Here is a 17,742-nt window from a genome sequence, read left to right as displayed (position 1 = left end):
AAATGTTGATGGCTTAATTAGCTGATCACAAGTGTATGTACTTGCACTTAAATTAGCAATATAAATAAAGCAATAAGGTGTTATCAAATTTCAAGTAACCGTACACACAAAAACAATGGTTTGATTAGCAGACTAAACCTGACCAACCTTATCTTTAAAACATCCAGTTTCACATAACCTCCGTAAGATATAAGCAAAGCGTGTTACAAATACGTAAGTATGAATTACCTAAAATTTCTTAAAAGTAATAAAAATATGTATGTACATTGTACATACGTCGACGTATGGCAATCATGCCCTTTATTTTCGCTATTATTAAGATGCAATGCATCTTGCTATACGTACGCCACTACAATTGTAAACACGCCATAAATAAAACATTGTCAATCAAATTATCTTGTGTGTAATTAGCGATTTATTTAATAACGTATTTAATAGTGTGTATATGTTTACTTTTAATTTCATTCAGCAGCTCATTCAACCGGTGTTTTACAATTGTGGGTTTAGGTATGTTGTCAAGCATGTAGCCTACATTATTGACGTCATCTATCCGCGTCCTTCACCGCGATAATGCCAAAGCGCCGCGGTGATATAACTGCATCAAATACCGATAGCAAGTAACTTATCTCATATCCCAATTCTTTGAGATATAACAGCATGTCTAACAATATTAGACTCTCTCAGGCACTTGAGCAAAACACATGCGCAGCAAGTGGAATAAATGCATATAATGCGCATCAACTGCATATTGCTGCTGCACTCTTTCAATAGATAGATAGATAGTAGATAGGGTTAGGCTCCTTGCAGTGAAGAAGCGAAAATGCTCTGAGAGATACCCGTTTACTTTCGAGAGCAATTCCATTCCCAGTCGCCATGCTCGAGCAATCGTCGGCGTAAGAGACAATCGAGACTCCTTCTGGTGGTTGAGGAAGCTTTGAAATGTAAAAGTTAAACAGTAGTGGGGAAACGACACCACTCTGTGGAACCCCCTGTTTTGTTTTTCTAAGTTTGCCCGATTTGTCTCTAAACATTACCTACGAGTGTCGACCTCTCGATAATTCGCCGACCACCGTTTGAGCCTCTGTGGGAGAGAGGAGGCCTCTATATCTTCTAGTAGCGTGGAGGGGCTGACGGTGTCAAACGCCTTTGACAGCTCCAACGCTACTAGAATAGTTCTCTCATAGGGGCGGTTGCTGTTAAGACCACGTGTTATGTGAGTTTTTGTGACGTTAAGTGCTGTTGTTGTACTGTGCACTTTACGTAAACCATGTGATTGCTTCGCTGGGGTCAAGTGGTTTGTGAAATACGGGAGGAGCAAGGCCTCTAGTGTATTCGCTACCGGGGAAAGGAGTGTTATCGGCCGATAAGAATTTCCTTTGTTGGCTGGTTTCCCCGGTTTAAGCAGTGGCACCATTCTCCCCACCTTTCAGATGTCTGGGATGATGAGAGTGGCCATTGTCATGTTGAGGACCACCGTTAGGTACCCTATTCCCGCAGGACCCAAATTTTTCAGCATCAGCATGGCTTTGGAGGCTTTCGCCTTCCCGATGGACACCGGAACTTCACCGCTGGTTAAAGCAAGTGGTGCACTGCTTTTGGGCAGTTTGTGCAGTCTCCTGATCGCTCGACGCTTGACCTTATCTGCCGAAGCATGCAATGTGAATTGCCGACTAAAATTGCGCGCACATTTCTTCGGGTTTGACGAAGCGTGACCATCGAATGAGATTTCCGCTATGTCGTCGCGTCACGTCGGATTAGACAGGTACCTCACTGTTGACCAGAGCTTACTCACACTAGAGGCGAAGTTGCAGGTCTCCTCTCACTTTTTCCCCTTATACTGATTTACCAGTTGCCGGATCTCTAAATTATTTGTGCGGACTTCCGAGATACGCACGGATGGAGTGAAGCGAGCCGCTGCGGCAGAGGTCACCTTGCGGAACTGATGTTCACCAGCATGTACATTTGAGGATGTGGGAAGTGCGGCGAGGCTGCTCTCAGTAGCTTCCGCGAAGCCGTTCCAATCAGCTTTGGTAAAGTTTGCATAGGTTCGGTGGTCCACGGGAGCAAAGTCGGCGGGATTGTTGATCGATATGACTAGGGATAGGTGGTCTGATGCAAGTGTTAGCATAGGTCGCCATGTCAGTTTTTGCTTGTTCAATAAATAACTACGTCTGGTGCTTTGAGTGCACTAGAGTACTGGAGTGTGGGAAAAATCGTTCCATGCTGGTTTTTCTTGCACTAAAAGTATGTCTTTTTTGCGCTAAATTGTTCTGCAATGCACTGTTATACACTTTTAGTGCAGTCGAAAACTCACGCTTCAATTTGAATTCAAGTCAAGAGGTTCTATTACCTTTTGTTTTTTCGCAAGACCTTTTTCGATATTTTTCATTTGTTAATTTCGACACCTGAGAGGAAGATCGACCTATCTCTGCAGCCAGTTCGATAACGCCCTATTCAGAAATTTTTTCAACATATTTCAATATATTTTCGGTATACATATATCTAACGCCCCATTCAATTTCCTACAAAAAAGTCCGAGAACACTAAATCACTACTATCGATATTTCTTGAGATATTGGGCTTTGAAGTTGATCAACAATTTCTACAGTTTAGCTCAATAATCAATAAAAATTCTAAACTACCTCAACCTTTTTGTAGGGAATTGAATGGCCTACAAAATTGCCATTTGAAATTTTTCTGTACCTCTTGTTATTTACGAGATAGCCGCAAAACACGGGAATTTCATGAAAATATTGGGTTTAGTGACCAGTACTAACTCGCTGGGGGGAGTTAAAGTTACGTCGCAATGGACACTTTTGTAGGGCATTCAGTTCTGAAGAAGAACTACCATTGGCCATGATTATACCATAAAATGCCTGTGAGCTATAGAATTTTGAAGAAAACCATTCAAAGTTGATGTGTATTTTGAACGGGAAATCTTTGCACGTCTTGGTCGAGCACTTAATATTAATATTAAGGTCTAAAATTTTCAGAGAACTTCTTTTTAGATATTTCCCACGAAATTTCGAGGTGGGAGTAAAAAAAAAATAGGCCACCAACAAAGCACACTAATGTACCTGCACAATCTTCTAAATATAGGTTTCATTCTTTAATTCAAATATCAATCTTTGTTATACAATATATAGTCCATCATATGTACTTTCATAAGATAATAATTCCACGCTAAGTCCGTCCTGAATTCGCAATTTGCTCGTATAGACCATCATTTACTACATTCAAGTATATGCCTTCCTTGCATTGCAACAGTATAGACAAAGGATTGAAAGTTATCTCCGCTGGTGTTTTATCGCAAACGGTCACAAAATGATTTTTCAAAATGTTAACCAGACCGGTTTTGACTTGTAGTAAACCTACACGGCCACCAACACAATTGCGCGGACCAATGCCAAATGGCATGTAGGCCATTGGTTCATGTAGCTTTTTATTCTCGGCGCTAAAACGTTCCGGATCGAAAGTGTTAGGGTTGGGCCAGTACTGGAAATATAAAGGCAAGTATTTTAAAATTCAGCGCCCAAGACGAGACATCGCTCTCACATTTCGATCAACTCACCTTGGGATCGCGTTGTATGCCGAATATTGGTATATAAACAGCCATGCCATTTGGTACTTTATAATCATAGTACGGTCGTAGATCAAACGGCTTGTCCCCTTCGCTCGTACTGTGCTCGCGATCGACCGCAGGTAGTACGGGATACAAGCGTAAGACCTCATCTACTACCATACCCAGATACGGTAAATTAGTGATGGTCTCATAGGATAGTTTGCCATGATCAGCCACAAGTGCGCCGCGAATTTCGTTGCGCAGTCGCTCCTGTAAATCCATTCGATGGGCCAATTCGTACAGCGTAAAAGCCATCGTTGAAGATGACGCCTCAAAACCAGCTGTGTAAAACGCTGATGCCTGCGCTGTTAGCACATCCAGTACCTCTTTATTGTACTCTTGTGTCGCCAGCATCTCTTTTTTCATACCCAACAACACATCGATTAAATCGTTACGTATGGCACCAGTCTTCTCTCTTTCCGTAATAGCATGATCGATTGTTTTGCGTAGAAACGAAGAGAATTCAGCCGTGAAAACTTTCACTTTAAATGTGCTAACCCAGTTTGGGTAGAAAAATGCGATGAAAAAGGAAAGCGCTCTACCGAGCGTAAAATTCATAAAGTTTCGGCCGTGTGTGCGAAATTCACCGTTTGGATTTTTAATGCTATTAGCTTGTATGCCAAAGGCGACCGATGCTATCACATCGGTGGTGTAGAGCGCACAAACCTCCTTGATTTCGGTGTTGTAGGTATTACCAGTCTTGGTGTGTTTCAAAAAATAAGACTCTAGCTCAGAGCCAATCTGCAAATGCAAACAAAAAAGCTTATAGGAGTACAACCCTCTACATATTCGTTCAATTTACTAACCTCAGTCATTAATTCATACATTTGCTTGATTTTTACTGAAGTGAACACCGGTGAAATTCTTGTTCTAAGCTCTCTCCATTGGGGATTGCGTGCGAAAAACACATTATTCGATCCCAAAGTATCACCGTGTGGATCACAAGCGGCAACCCGACTAGAGAACCTTGGAAATTCCTGAACCAGCACGGATTTGATGAGTTCCGGTTCACGTAGCACTAAAGCTGGCTTGTTTATAATATAAATGCCTACAGCAGCTGCCTTCGACATTCTAGAATCCTTATAAACATCGGAGAGATAGAGGAAGAAACTATTACTGAGTGTAAACAGGACTTGAACATTTCCAATCAGTGGGAATGGTTTTATAAAGGGAATTTTATGTCGCATCCAGTAGTCATAAGTGTAACGGTACCAGACGTATATAACCGTCAGTAGAGCCGTCAAGAGACCAATTATTACTATAGATAGCATTTTATGCACTGTTTTTGGAAAAGAAGAGAAAGGGTAAGAGAAAATACGTTTTAAAGTTAAAGAATAATTGAAAGATGATGAAATGTGGATTAGTGTTTAAATGTAAACGTTTCTAACAAAGACCTAAACTGCGTGTTGATATAAAATACTCGTAGTTTGATGTTTTGCTAACATACAGTGAGCGACAAAAATATGCATACCCTGAAATTTTGACGATTTTATTTATATTTATTTTCCATACGAAACTTTGCTTATCTAATATATAAAAATCTTGTGTCACGGTGTTTGTGTCGAACTCTTCCGAAACGGCTCGACCGATCTTTATGAAATTTGTTGCGTATATTTTGTAGGTATGAGAGTCGGATGTAAAGCATATTTCATAATGCTAAGCTAAGGGGTCGTGGCACCTCCCATAAAAACTGAATTTTTCACACTGCATATCTCTGAAAGTGTTAATGGTAGAATGCTGAAACTTGGTATAGAGGTATATGAAATCAATCGCATACTCATGGAAAAAAATGTATGTTTGTTTAAAAGGAGGCGTGGCATTTTAGAGAACTTCCGTTGGGCCTCTCATTTAACTTGTGTGTATTACAGTTAATTATGTTTAAGAAAATCTAGAATAAGTAAGACTTAAATACAACTTGAATTACATTTTGAGAAACAAAAAGTTTTTAGTTTTGGAAAAGACTTTGAATACGCATGTTTAATTTCCGGAACGTTAATGGCGACGAGGACAAAAATTAATAAAAGCAGAAAATTTTAAGAACAGCTTTTGAGTCAAAGTTTTTGTTTCTTAATATTTAAAGATGACGGTATCAAATATATGCCGGCAAAAAACAAACTTTTGTATTTCAACCTAAGTGAAAGTGAATAATAAGTAGTGAATCGAAAATAAGCTGCGGTTAAATTTAAAATTTAAAAAAAGTGCAAAAAAGTGACTGGCGACCTTTAGCACGGTCAGTGAATTAACTCAACTCTGTGGCATTTCATGATGAATGAATGAAAATCCTAAGTAAGCTAGAAAACGGAGCACCTGATTGTGTCCTCTGCCAAGGTTAAGTATTGCCTATCCGATACATGCTGGGCCTGATTTACGATGACCTCGTTTGTAGCTTTTTATCCTACAACAAACAAAATAAAGGCAGTAAAATTTTACAACAACTTTAGCGAATTTTACCTAGTTAAGCTTAAACTCAAATGTCAGAGAGCTTCGGTCTAAGCAACAACAAAAACATTGTGGAAACGAAGTAAAAACTCGAAGTGCAGAAATATTTACTCTTAAATAAGTAATATTATAATTATTAAACGAAGAGCATCAATAGCAACAACCGTGAACAATACACATTTCGGAAAGTCTGACTGAAAAATATAACAAAAAAGCCGTGGCAGCGAAATAGTAAATTTGGAGCAAACAAAAACTATTTTGAGGAAATTTTATAAAAACAAAATACAAGTCCATCGATAGCCGCAACCATTGGCAACGCAAATTTTAGAGAGGCTGACTGCAATTCCAATAAAAACACTGTTGCAGCAAAACCATATCAGGGAGCGACGATAGCATTAACAACTATCAGCGAAGAACCTCAATAAGCACAACAAAAACATACATACCTAGCTGGTAATTTTTATTCACTTATAATCCACTGTAGTTTTAGGCAATAGTTAAAATCTAAGTTAGTCACGTGAATATTTAGTTAAATAAAAATCATAATGGAGGCCCTAGAAATAAGTCAATTTAATTTAGTATTAACCTGTATTAAAAATATTGAAAACTTGGACGATAATGACCCGAACCAACCACCGGATTTCATTGAACAAGTTGAGAATATTTTGCCATCTATTTCGGGATTCTATGAAAGTAAGAAAAATGTGCTTTTTGGTTACATAAAAAATAAATGCATTGGCAAAACTAGAAAAGCAATCCATAGACCAGGCGTTCCCAAACTTATTTCGCTGCGGTACCCTTTTTGTGCTAAAAAAAAAATCCCGGCACACCTACTCTTAAAATGGTTTGTTTGTTTACGAAAATCAGAAAACACAATGCAAATTTTATGCTCCTTTTAAGCTTTAATGTGAGGAATGAAATTATTTTGATGATTTGATTATTTCCTTTAAGTTTATTGGAAGCTTTCTCAATTTTACTCTTAAATCATTTGACGCTGAAAGCTTGCTTCTATATTTGTTTTTTAGGTAAGCATTTGTTGAAAATGCAGACTCACATATGGGTCTTTCCATGAAAATGTAAACCGAAAATGCATGCAAATGAATTCAAACGGCTTTATAACTTTCAATTTCGTATTCAGATGGCGGAAAAAGGTGGAGGAAGAACTAAAAAACTTAAATTAAAAATTTAATTTAGTATGTGTATGTGTAAAAATATTGTATGGGGGAAAAATCTGGCGTTATGTTTTACGTTTTTTTTTTAATAAAAACTAACCAGAGATAATTTCTATTAAAAAATAGAAAGATTGTAAGGTACATTATTTAGCTTAGTTTAGGAATTAAGGAAAGAAATTAAAGAAAAGAAAAACTCCCATGATTCGCAGACTTTCGCATAAATGTATATGTGCCTTAAAACACTTCTTTTTTTGTCGCGTACGTTATCACCTTGTTTTGAACGGATATTTTCCACACCAAACTTTCGAAGCTGCTTATAATTTTCTTAAACATAGTACCCTTGGGTTGCAACATAACCGTAATCTTGTTTTTCTGTAACTTCTATTTTTGAGAGATTTATGTTACTCCATAAGCGTACGAATGTCGCGTACGGTTACATGGAAACACCCATATGTAGATATTCTTGCAACCGACGAAAGTGGGAGATGTTTGCGCTTTCAAAACATGCTCTAAAAAAAATATTTTTTTCGCAGGCCTCTTTTTTCCAATTGAGCTCCTCCCTTGCCTTGAAGAGGTGTGGTGGTTTCATTTAGTCAAACGATATCAATTAAATTTTGAACCAAAGACTGCTTTGTAAATGTGGCCACCACTGCATCTTTTTTCTCAAACAATTGGGCTGAAATCTTTCCCCTTGAAAGTCACCGCAAAAAGTGAAAGTGGTCCGTACCCATGCCTTCAGAGGCAAGTTTTAAAAGGCTTGAAGCGGGCGACTCTTAGCATTTATTTATCTTCGCAGCGTCATCCAATGCGGTTTTAAACCTTGTGGTGGCATCTTTCTAGTCGCCAGGGAGTGCTGATGGATCATACAGTGGCTGCTTGGGGCGTTTTCTGCCACTTTCTGCATACTAGACACCGCTCCTTTCGTTTTTACAACCATTGCAGCTGCTCCATCACTGCAAATATCAACACACTTGCCCCATTTCAAACCATTTTTCTTTAAAAGATTGTCGATAGCTTTAAAAATTTCGTCGCCAGTGGTGTAAGTCTGAAGTACTCCGCTCATCAAAAGCTCGGCTGGCTTCCAAAACGTATCAATACAATGTTTGGAAACTGTTATACTGCGGTATTCAAACTGTTTGTATATGCAGAGTTGCGACACATTGCAACCATATACATTGCATATTTTAAATATTCAATATACCAATGAACAATTTTTATGAATTTTCCATTTTTAAAACACTAATGGTAACCAATAACAAACGAAGCATAAACTTTGTTTCTGATGCGCTGATTGCGCTAGCGATGCGTTTCGATAAATTTTCGGATGCGTTTTGGAAAAGTGTACATCGTCAACATTTTGTAGTTCGGCGTTATTGAACGTTATACTTTGTACGTATGCAAAGCAATTGACGTTTTGGAAGTCAGCCCTCTTCTTCGATTTGCATTGAGAATGGATACCTCACAAACACAAAAACAACAACAAGTCCCACTACGTCGGTACTTTCGTCAAAGCTGCAAACTGAACATTCAAAGTTTTCAATATTTTTATAAGTTTGTTTTCGACTGCCTTTGAAATTGTGTTGATTCGGTCTTTCACAGTGTGATTGTGAAGTTCCAAAAAATAAGTAACATGTACACGTGCGCGAAGCTGCTGCGTTGGTTACGAGAACAGTCCAGCCATTAAAAAATCCGAAAATTAATCGCACAACGGAAATAAAATAGGATGAAATGGGGATTTTTGTCCATTTATCGATACCATTTTCGGGCACCTTGACGATTCGTTTCCCACTAAAGTGTGCGGCAGAAACCTAGGTCTAGAAAATTACCGAAAACGGTTGTGAAAAGGATACGTTTTCGGCTGTTTTTCTGAAACTTCTCTGATTCAATTTTTCGTTGACAAAACGTACTGGTGAGCTACGGTTAAGAGCGAAATACATCGCACAATCGGCTTGAAAAACCAAGCGAAATATTCCTTTGCTGCAAGCCATTTGTGTTGTGTATGGGGTTTGACAAGCCGCTTGAGGGAAATTTGAACAAAAATCTAAAGAGCGAAATACACCACACAAGCGGCTTGTCAAACATACTTTTCCCATTTTGCCATAGACCATGCAAACATGAGTCGTTCAAGCACAGAATTTTAGTTTTTTTTCGGTTAACAATAGGGGTATTCTCTGAGTCTTGCAAAGCCCTTGCACGGTGCACGGATTGCACGGTTTGCAAAGCTGTCCCATACGAAAACCGGTTTTTACCGTGCAATCCGTGCAATCTGTGCACCATGCAAGGGCTTTGCAAGACTCAGAGAATACCCCTAATGTAAAACATTTTAGTTTTCTACCATTATTCTCCCTTACGTCTTCACTTGGTGAAATTTCAGTTGCAATTGAGGCGATTTTACCATCCACATCGCAAGCGGTTTGATCAAACGTCAACATGGCGGCCAGAAAATCCAAAAAATTTTATTTTTGCTCAAATTTCCCTCAAGCGGTTTGTCAAACCTTCAAACACCCCATAGACAGCACAAATGGCTTGAAGCAAAGGGAAATTTCGCTTGGTTTGTCAAGCCGCTTGTGTTGTGTATTTCGCTCTTGTTTTTTGATTTTCTGGGCACCATGTTCACGTTTGATCAAACCGCTTGCGTTGTGTAAAAATAAAATCATTTGCAACGAAATTTTCACCGAGTGAGGACCTCGGAGAGAAAAATGGAAGAAAACTAAAATTCTTTGCTTGAACGAGTCATATTTGCATGGTGTATGGCGAAATGGAGAAAGTAGGTTTCGATTATGTTTGACAAGCAGCTTGTCGAACTTTAGACACAAGCTATTAAAACAGTTGCAATATACTAACTCTGCTTAATTACAAAATTTTAATTAAAGTTTAAAAAATTTGCCTGCGCCACTAGTATACTATAGCCGCTAGCAGCACCCCTGGCATACGCTCGCGGCGCCCCAGGCACCCACTTTGGGAAGGCCTGTCATAGACACAGTAATGTAACTTCATGACCGGTATTAAAGACGATACTAACAACTAATTTTGGCGAAAAAGATAACAGCAACGGTTTGATGGACAATTTGATGGCTTGCAGACTTCAGGGAACTATCGAAAACTATTTGTATCAAATTAATAAACTGGCAAATAGAATTCATAACAGAAATTTGACGCACAGTGAAAATACTTATTCAACAGATGAAATAAATAGAATTGCACTTAAAACTTTTAGAGATCACCTGCAAGAGCCAACACGTACTATGATATATTAGACGCAAGACAACACCATTATACACAGTTTGGCCCGGCAAAGCAAGATTGCTTGAACACAAATACAAAAGCTAATTTTAGCAACGATAGCAAAAACTGTAAATATCCGGTTAAAACTTATGAGTATGATACAAATAATTATAACAACAATAGATAAACTGATAATAATTATAGTAATAACTGCAATAGAAGTAATGATACATTTAGACCTTTTTACTATAATAGTTTCGAAAACAATCCAAATACCCCACATCCACAACAACAATTTTTTAATAGTCCTAGATACGTTACCCCACAATATCGCAATAACTTTGGAAGCTCAAGGTTAACAAATCAAACTAGAACAACAGATTTATTTATTTTTATTTTATTTTATCTCAACTCTTTTACTTTATTTTAATTTATTTCATTTCACTTTGTATGTATTTATACATATTTACACGTCCGGTTATGGTTACCTTTAACAAAGTTTATTTAAAAAATTTTGCGAATTCTCTTTGGTCTTTCCAACTACAGTAGAACCGAAACACTAAATGCAATAGTCCCACAGGTTTGTGCTTTTATTAGAACGTATATATGTATGCCGCTGTAGCTGAGTGGTTAGAGTTGCGTACAACCACTCCGTAGGATCTGGGTTCGATATCTGAGCCGGGTAACAATAAAATTTGAAATTTTTTTCTAACAGCAGCCGCTCCATTTGCGTAACAACATCAAGGCGCACACTATAAATTGGAGGAGAAAGAAGTTCGGCCAAACACTTGGCTTATTTAGTGTAAGCACCAAAATATTATTATTTTATTATGCATAAGTGTGTGCATTTGCATTCAAATTAGCATGATATATACAACAAAGTGTTATCAAATCTCAAATAACCGAAAATGCAAACAAAAAACTCGTTTGATTAGTAAATTAAACCTCGCCAACCTTATCTTTAAAATATGCAAGTTCAAATAACGTTAGCAACAAAACATGACACAAATACGTGTGTGTGCATTATCAAGAATCTCTTAGAAGTAATCAAAAAAATATCAAAAGGTTTTTAATATACCAAGTTCTTATAAATAGACTAAAAAGTAGAAAGTAATTTTTCCAAGGCTCATAGAATTAGTGTGGATTTTAATATTTTAACAATAATTATAAATAATTTATGAGATTTGAAATAAAAAATGTGGAGCGCATGTGATAGATTTTTCATACCAAAAAGGGGTTTTTATTTATTAATTTTTTTTTTTTTTGAGTATTTAGTAATATTTAGTTAATAAAACAAAAACAAACCTATAATTTACTTAAAAGAAACAATAAAAAATCTAACCGATTGTAGTTTGTATACGCTTACATATCTTGTTCGTACCTAGATATGTACATTAGACCGCACCACCTTACGGACAAAGAAAAAAAGTACGCCGTACATATTCGAGTCTAAAGTAGTATTAAAATAAAGTAGTAAAGTAGTCGTTTAACTTAACTGTAAGGCACAAAATTACTTACCGGAAAATCTCGGGCCTTGGAACTAAAACGTGACTCCATTTTTTTATATTTTTGAAGGTCTTTGGAGGACTTTGGCAGGACTTGAAATTGACCCGACACATTCCAGTTTGTCGATAAATTTCGATAATTTGATACATATCGATAATTCGGTGAATTTTAAAAAACACTAAAATCCGATAACTTAATAGAGTTCTATAATTGAACTTATTTCGATAAATTTCGATGACATACAGTTTCGACGGTTTGATAAATTTCGATAACTCAGATACATATATATATATATATATCTCGATATAAATAGATAACTCGATAAACTTTGGATACCTCTGTAAATTTCAATATCTCGGTCAATTTTGATAGCTCCAAGTTTATCGAAAGCTATCGACAAATCTCGAAAACTCGATAGAGACGATAGAATTCGATAAGCGGTGGTAACTCGATAAACTTATATAACCATGAAATTTCGATAATTCGATCTATTTGGAACATTCCAAACACTTCGATTCGATAAATCGACGAATTTCAGTAAATCAATAAATATCGATAAGTTGAAAGAACTCGATGCATTACGATAACTCTATAAATTTCGTTTACTCTATGAATAATTGTAATTCAATAAATATTAATTACTCCATCAATTTCACTAACTTGATAAATTTCGATAATGCCATAAATTTGTATAGCTCGCTAACTATCTGTAAATTTCTACAACTAATTTTCTGTGTCTATAAATTTGGACAACTCAATAAACATTGATCAATTTGAATAGTTCGATACGTTGCGGTAGCTTAATAAACAAGGATAACTCGATAAATTTCGAGCACTATAAACTTCGATGATTTGATAAATTTCGCTAACTTGATAACTTTCGATGGCTAAATTTCTTATGATTAAATTTATTTCGATTCTTATCGAAATTTTTCAATAAATTTTCTTACCCTTTCAGTTACCCGAATTTTAATGTATTTCTCATTGTTTTCATTTTCATCTTTATTTACAATTTTGTTTCACTTTCTTGTCTTAATCGTTTTTATCATTTATTTCTTCATCATCAAATTTATCTTTATTACAAACTTTCATTTCAAATACGAAGTAAAACAAAATGCGAAAAAAACATAAATTGAACAGATTGCAACAAAAACTCAAATGCGGAGATTTTTAAAAGGTGATTTTGGTCGTAATTTTGAACCAATTTTGAAACCGTAAAAATTATTCTCATCTACCTTTCCAATGGTGTTTTTTGTTTTGAAATCGGTTCAGTGGAATCGCCAAACGAACGGTGGCAAAATTTATGTTATCGTACTAATAAATAGATAATACGAGCGAAGGAATTCCTTAGATATAATTTTATTTCGAGTAACTATTCATATCACACTTAATTCTTGCTTAGGTGCAATTTTTCTAAACATCAAATGAAGCCATACATTTTTACTTTATTGACCAAAAACCTTAAAACCTTAAATCCCAATTAATAAAAAATAAAGTAGACTTTGAAATCGAAAATTTGTATGAGATTGACTCTTTGTAAAGCGTTTTAATCAACTTTATTTTTATGGACTAAAAGTATAAATAGAATCAAATAGCTGAGCAAACTTTCTCGGAAGAAAGTTCGCTCTCAAAATTAAAATACGGTACATAATATGAGATTGCTTACAACAAAAACGCTCTTGTATTGGCGAAATTCGCTCATCGATTGGGTTCTGTTGTACTTTAAGTCCATACATTTCTTTATCTTTTGCCTAGTGTACAAAAATAGGAATGCATTCATTTATAAGTAAATAATTACACAGTGCTACAACAAATAATGAAGTAGAAATATATAGGAAGTGATGCTAATTTCTTGAATCGAAATATGAAATTGCCAAACACACCTAAAATCTTGGAATACGGTAAAAAAAAAAAAACCGGTTTAAGGCCTTGACTATCAACGGTTTAAGAAAAAGGAAACTTATATTTGGCCTTTCGAACGATGTATATGTCAACTTTTAAAACTTTAGAAATCCGTGTGTATTCAAAAATCGGTTGAGAACTCACTGAGTTATCCAACTTGAGTTATACAACTCAAAAATGTTTGCTTAACCGAGTTTTATTTTTAATTCAATATCATAAGTCCCTCCTTGTATCGAACAGCAATATTCCAAAATCGGTTTTCGGTAAAACTTCAATAACTCAGTCAGTTTTCAACCAATTTTTCAAAAAAGACATCCGTTTTACCCTTGCGCAAAAGTACGAAAGCCCGTTTACCGTAACTCAAGATTTTTGGGGCGTTTGGCAAATTTCATATTTCGATTCTTATTTTAATCGACAAAACCTACACGAAAAATAATGCATATCACTTCCCAGCTATTTTGTAGTGTAGCACAGTGAACTTATGCAGCTGCCTTGTGGCTTTAACCCATGTTCTGATATGAGGCGTACACCATGGGCGGATACAGAATTTTAGTTGAGGGGAGCCCCGGCGGGTAAGTGAAATGATCTTAATTTTTAGATTTTTCCATTTTGTCCTGAGATTTTTTCGATATAAATATGAAGAAAATTTTTCAGACTTTTTTTCTTGACATTCGGGTTTTTTCGGATTCATCTGAATTTTTGCGGAGTGGACGTGAGTTTTAGTGTTCTATACCAAACGTTTAGAGCAGCGACGGGCAGAAAGAGCTTTTTCGCTGCTCACGTCTATACAAAATATATAGAAAGCTTAAAAGAGCTTTGCCCGCGGGCAAAGCGGTGCCCATCAGACAGAGAGTTTTACAGACTTCTGGCATTTATAGGTTCGGGTGTAAAAAGTTGTTGATTATTTTCGGCTCAAAAACTAATAATAATCTGACTTCCTGCTCAAAATAAAAAAAATATAACGTTTACTAAATTAAAAATTACTGGATTTTCATTGCTCAACACAACAGGTAGTTTATTTACGACTTTTTTTACTGGCATAACTCGTATTTCATAATTTCCATTTTGTGGGACAGCGTAATCAAGCGAAACAAACGTTTGGTCCTTGGATACGTCGGTTTTAGGCGTGCCACAGTGGTTCAGAACTCACATCTAGCACGAAAAAATTCTTAGCTCCTATTAACAACAACCTCTTCCGGTACCGGAATTATCGCCTAAGGTATGGCAAGAAATGGATAAGATACACTATTCGTTAAATTATAAAAAAAATATGACAATATCGTGGTCAAATAAAAGGTTTGCGGGCTGCCATACCGTCAAAATTTTAGTTTAATATGAGTGTTGATATAAGTGTTCACAAACTTCTTTTATTTTTACCACCTAAGATTTTGTTCGGCGGCTGAGAGAGTGGCTGAAAAAGAAAACTAAAGAAGTAATTTTTAAGAAAAAAACAAAACCGACTTCAATTCTCATATAAAAATTTAATATTATCGTTAATTTCTTCATGATCCAATGATCACATTTAAACCAAATTAGTATGGAACCATCTGTGAGGTAACACCATTTCCTTTAAAAATAATTATAGAAATCGGTTAACGTTTTCCAAAGTAATGCGGTAACATACATAAAAAAAAATATTCCGACGAATTGATAACCTCCTCCTTTTTTTGAAGTCGGTTAAAAACTTTTATATTAATAAGGGAACATAGATGTAAAAATAGTTCAGAGCACTTAGTACCGAACTTTCGAACTAGTTTTTAATATGATGGAATCTAATGTACTCTACTCAATTAGGGTCATACAAAAATTTAGGGTAAAAAAACTGGAGTCAAAAGCCTTACTGGTTTGGGCTAAGTACAGTTTTATTAGGTAATTTAGCGTGTTTTCCAAATACAAACTTTCGTACAAGCCGTTAGAGCCGTCGAAGTTATAACATAATAAGGGTATTCACAATCTGGTGCAAATGGGCTTACGTGTGCACATTTCGGTGAATTTCCAAATTTAATTTCCAAGTTCACCGGAATGTGCATATACAAGACCATAAGCAACGGAGTGTGATTGCCCTGTGAAAATATATACAGTATATTTTGCTTTGCTGCCTCTATGCTTAAGTGCACATTTAAGATACCTACCCCAAAATGCGTATCAGAGGCATTATTTTTAACATTTATAAGGAAACTGCTCCGATAGATGCATTTAGCATACCTGCACATTGGCGATACCTGCCTTAAAAATTGTGCGACTAGTATCAATTATCAATGAAAGTATTACGTTTACCTGCACTGGCCCTACAATTACCTAATTTTACAACTTTTTATTTATTTTGTTCATCTCGCAGAACAACGAAAATGGCTATAAATTTATGTAGTTATATAGATAATTAGATACTATTCGGTAAAAATTTCGCTTGCAGTAATTTCTACGTGGTAAGTGCTTCTCTATTATTTGGTTTCATAGGAATTTGGATACCTTCCTCATTGAAGTAGTAAAGAAAATTCGCTTAGGTGCCTTTTTCGGTTAAGTGCACAAGTTTTTCGTGCAAAGAAGGATGTGCAGCTAAGCAAAATATACTGTATCTATGTAAGCCGTTCAAAATGTGTAGTACCTACAGATGCATGACAATTTTTGTTCTTTATCATGTTACAATGATATGGGGACTTTTTAAAATAGTGATATTTTCAAAACTTGCAATCGCTTGCACTTTTTTTTATCATCTGTGAAAAAGTTTTTCTTAATAAATAAAATCTTTCCTTGTAAACGAGATGTAACTTAAAGTAAATAATCTTTAATTCCCCTTTTCGATTGCCAACGTAATATACGAGATAAACCAATAAAAGCAAGTAAGGGTAGCTTAAAGTACATGAGATTATACACGCCAAGAAATGCACGTTCGATTAAAGGCCTATATTTTTTTGAAAATTGTTAAGAATCATACGTCACAAGTACACATCTTTTCTGGATAATTTTCTGGATTTATCATGACTCAATTAGGTACATCCAAACTCGCTGTCGTCCATATTTGCTAGCTAACTTTGTTGCTGCTTTCACATGGCAAATTTTTCGTTAAGCGACCGGAATTCAAGGAGTTGAGTATTTAAGGAATAAATCTTCAAGATGCAGAAATCTGTGATTCGTCGACCTACGTCCAATGTAAAGATACCGAAATAATTTCTCAGCTTCTGTGATGAAAAATTTCTTTATTACGGAAAACTAAAAATAATCGGTTTCAATAGGTTATTTAAACTTTCTGAAATGCTTTAACAGAATTCAAATATTTATCTATGAGTGTATGAATATATTTATGTTTATATGTATGTACCAGAACATAGTTGTATTTATTTTGCATAATTGAAAAAGTGCATTCGAATCAAACTTTAACCCTTTAATATGCGCAAAATTTCGCATTGTAGTACGATTGTAAGGGGGTAACATACACAAAATGAATGTATGCTTAAATATCTCCTTCTTCTCTTCTTCTTCTTCTTATTTGGCTCTTAAATATAAATCAACAAATTTAAAGGCTACAAATAGTACAAATGTACGTATATGCACCTGACATTGAAAAACTGCCGAACGTTTTACTATTATTTACATGCAGCACCTTCGCACTAAAACCAAAAAAAAAAACAAACAACAAATAAAAAATGAACGTCCTCAGCGACTCCGGCGAAATTGAGCAAAAAATTTAACAACGGAAATGGTAGTGGAAGCATAGAAGGCCACAGTCCAGTTCAAGAAAATATACCACGTATGCAACATTAGGGTGTTCCAGAATATTTTTTTGTGAAATTCGATATGCTTACCCTCTTAGTTTTTTCCGTTCTGTGGACTTTTGACAAAACAACTGATTTGCTTTCTGTTGGTTGGAACTTATGC

The 17,742-nt window shown here is 35.8% G+C and overlaps 1 protein-coding gene across 1 annotated transcript; it reads right to left on the bottom strand.

Annotated features, from left to right (window-relative positions):
- Positions 1-3,093: 3,093 nt before the first annotated feature.
- On the bottom strand, positions 3,094-4,896 carry LOC118744987 (cytochrome P450 6g1-like). Its single transcript, XM_036478467.1, has 3 exons — positions 4,429-4,896; positions 3,572-4,363; positions 3,094-3,495 (listed from the first exon to the last, which is right to left on the bottom strand). Exons 1-3 carry the CDS (start codon positions 4,891-4,893, stop codon positions 3,184-3,186), a joined length of 1,569 nt encoding a protein of 522 aa, XP_036334360.1. The 5' UTR covers positions 4,894-4,896; the 3' UTR covers positions 3,094-3,183.
- Positions 4,897-17,742: the final 12,846 nt, after the last annotated feature.

Source organism: Rhagoletis pomonella, unplaced genomic scaffold (assembly GCF_013731165.1).
Source record: "Rhagoletis pomonella isolate Grant_MI unplaced genomic scaffold, Rhpom_1.0 Rhpom_scaffold_00008, whole genome shotgun sequence".
NCBI lineage: Eukaryota > Metazoa > Arthropoda > Insecta > Diptera > Tephritidae > Rhagoletis > Rhagoletis pomonella.
Note: the sequence above shows the minus strand (reverse complement) of the source record. Positions and strands in the feature narration are given on the sequence as shown.

What these genes read in the sequence shown, in the direction of transcription:
- LOC118744987 (XM_036478467.1), bottom strand. Translation starts at nt 4,893, where the DNA reads ATGCTATCTATAGTAATAATTGGTCTCTTGACGGCTCTACTGACGGTT. An exon ending in TGTATGAATTAATGACTGAG is followed by an intron (nt 4,364 to 4,428) that starts GTTAGTAAATTG and finishes TTGCATTTGCAG; the next exon opens with ATTGGCTCTGAGCTAGAGTC. An exon ending in GCATACAACGCGATCCCAAG is followed by an intron (nt 3,496 to 3,571) that starts GTGAGTTGATCG and finishes TTATATTTCCAG; the next exon opens with TACTGGCCCAACCCTAACAC.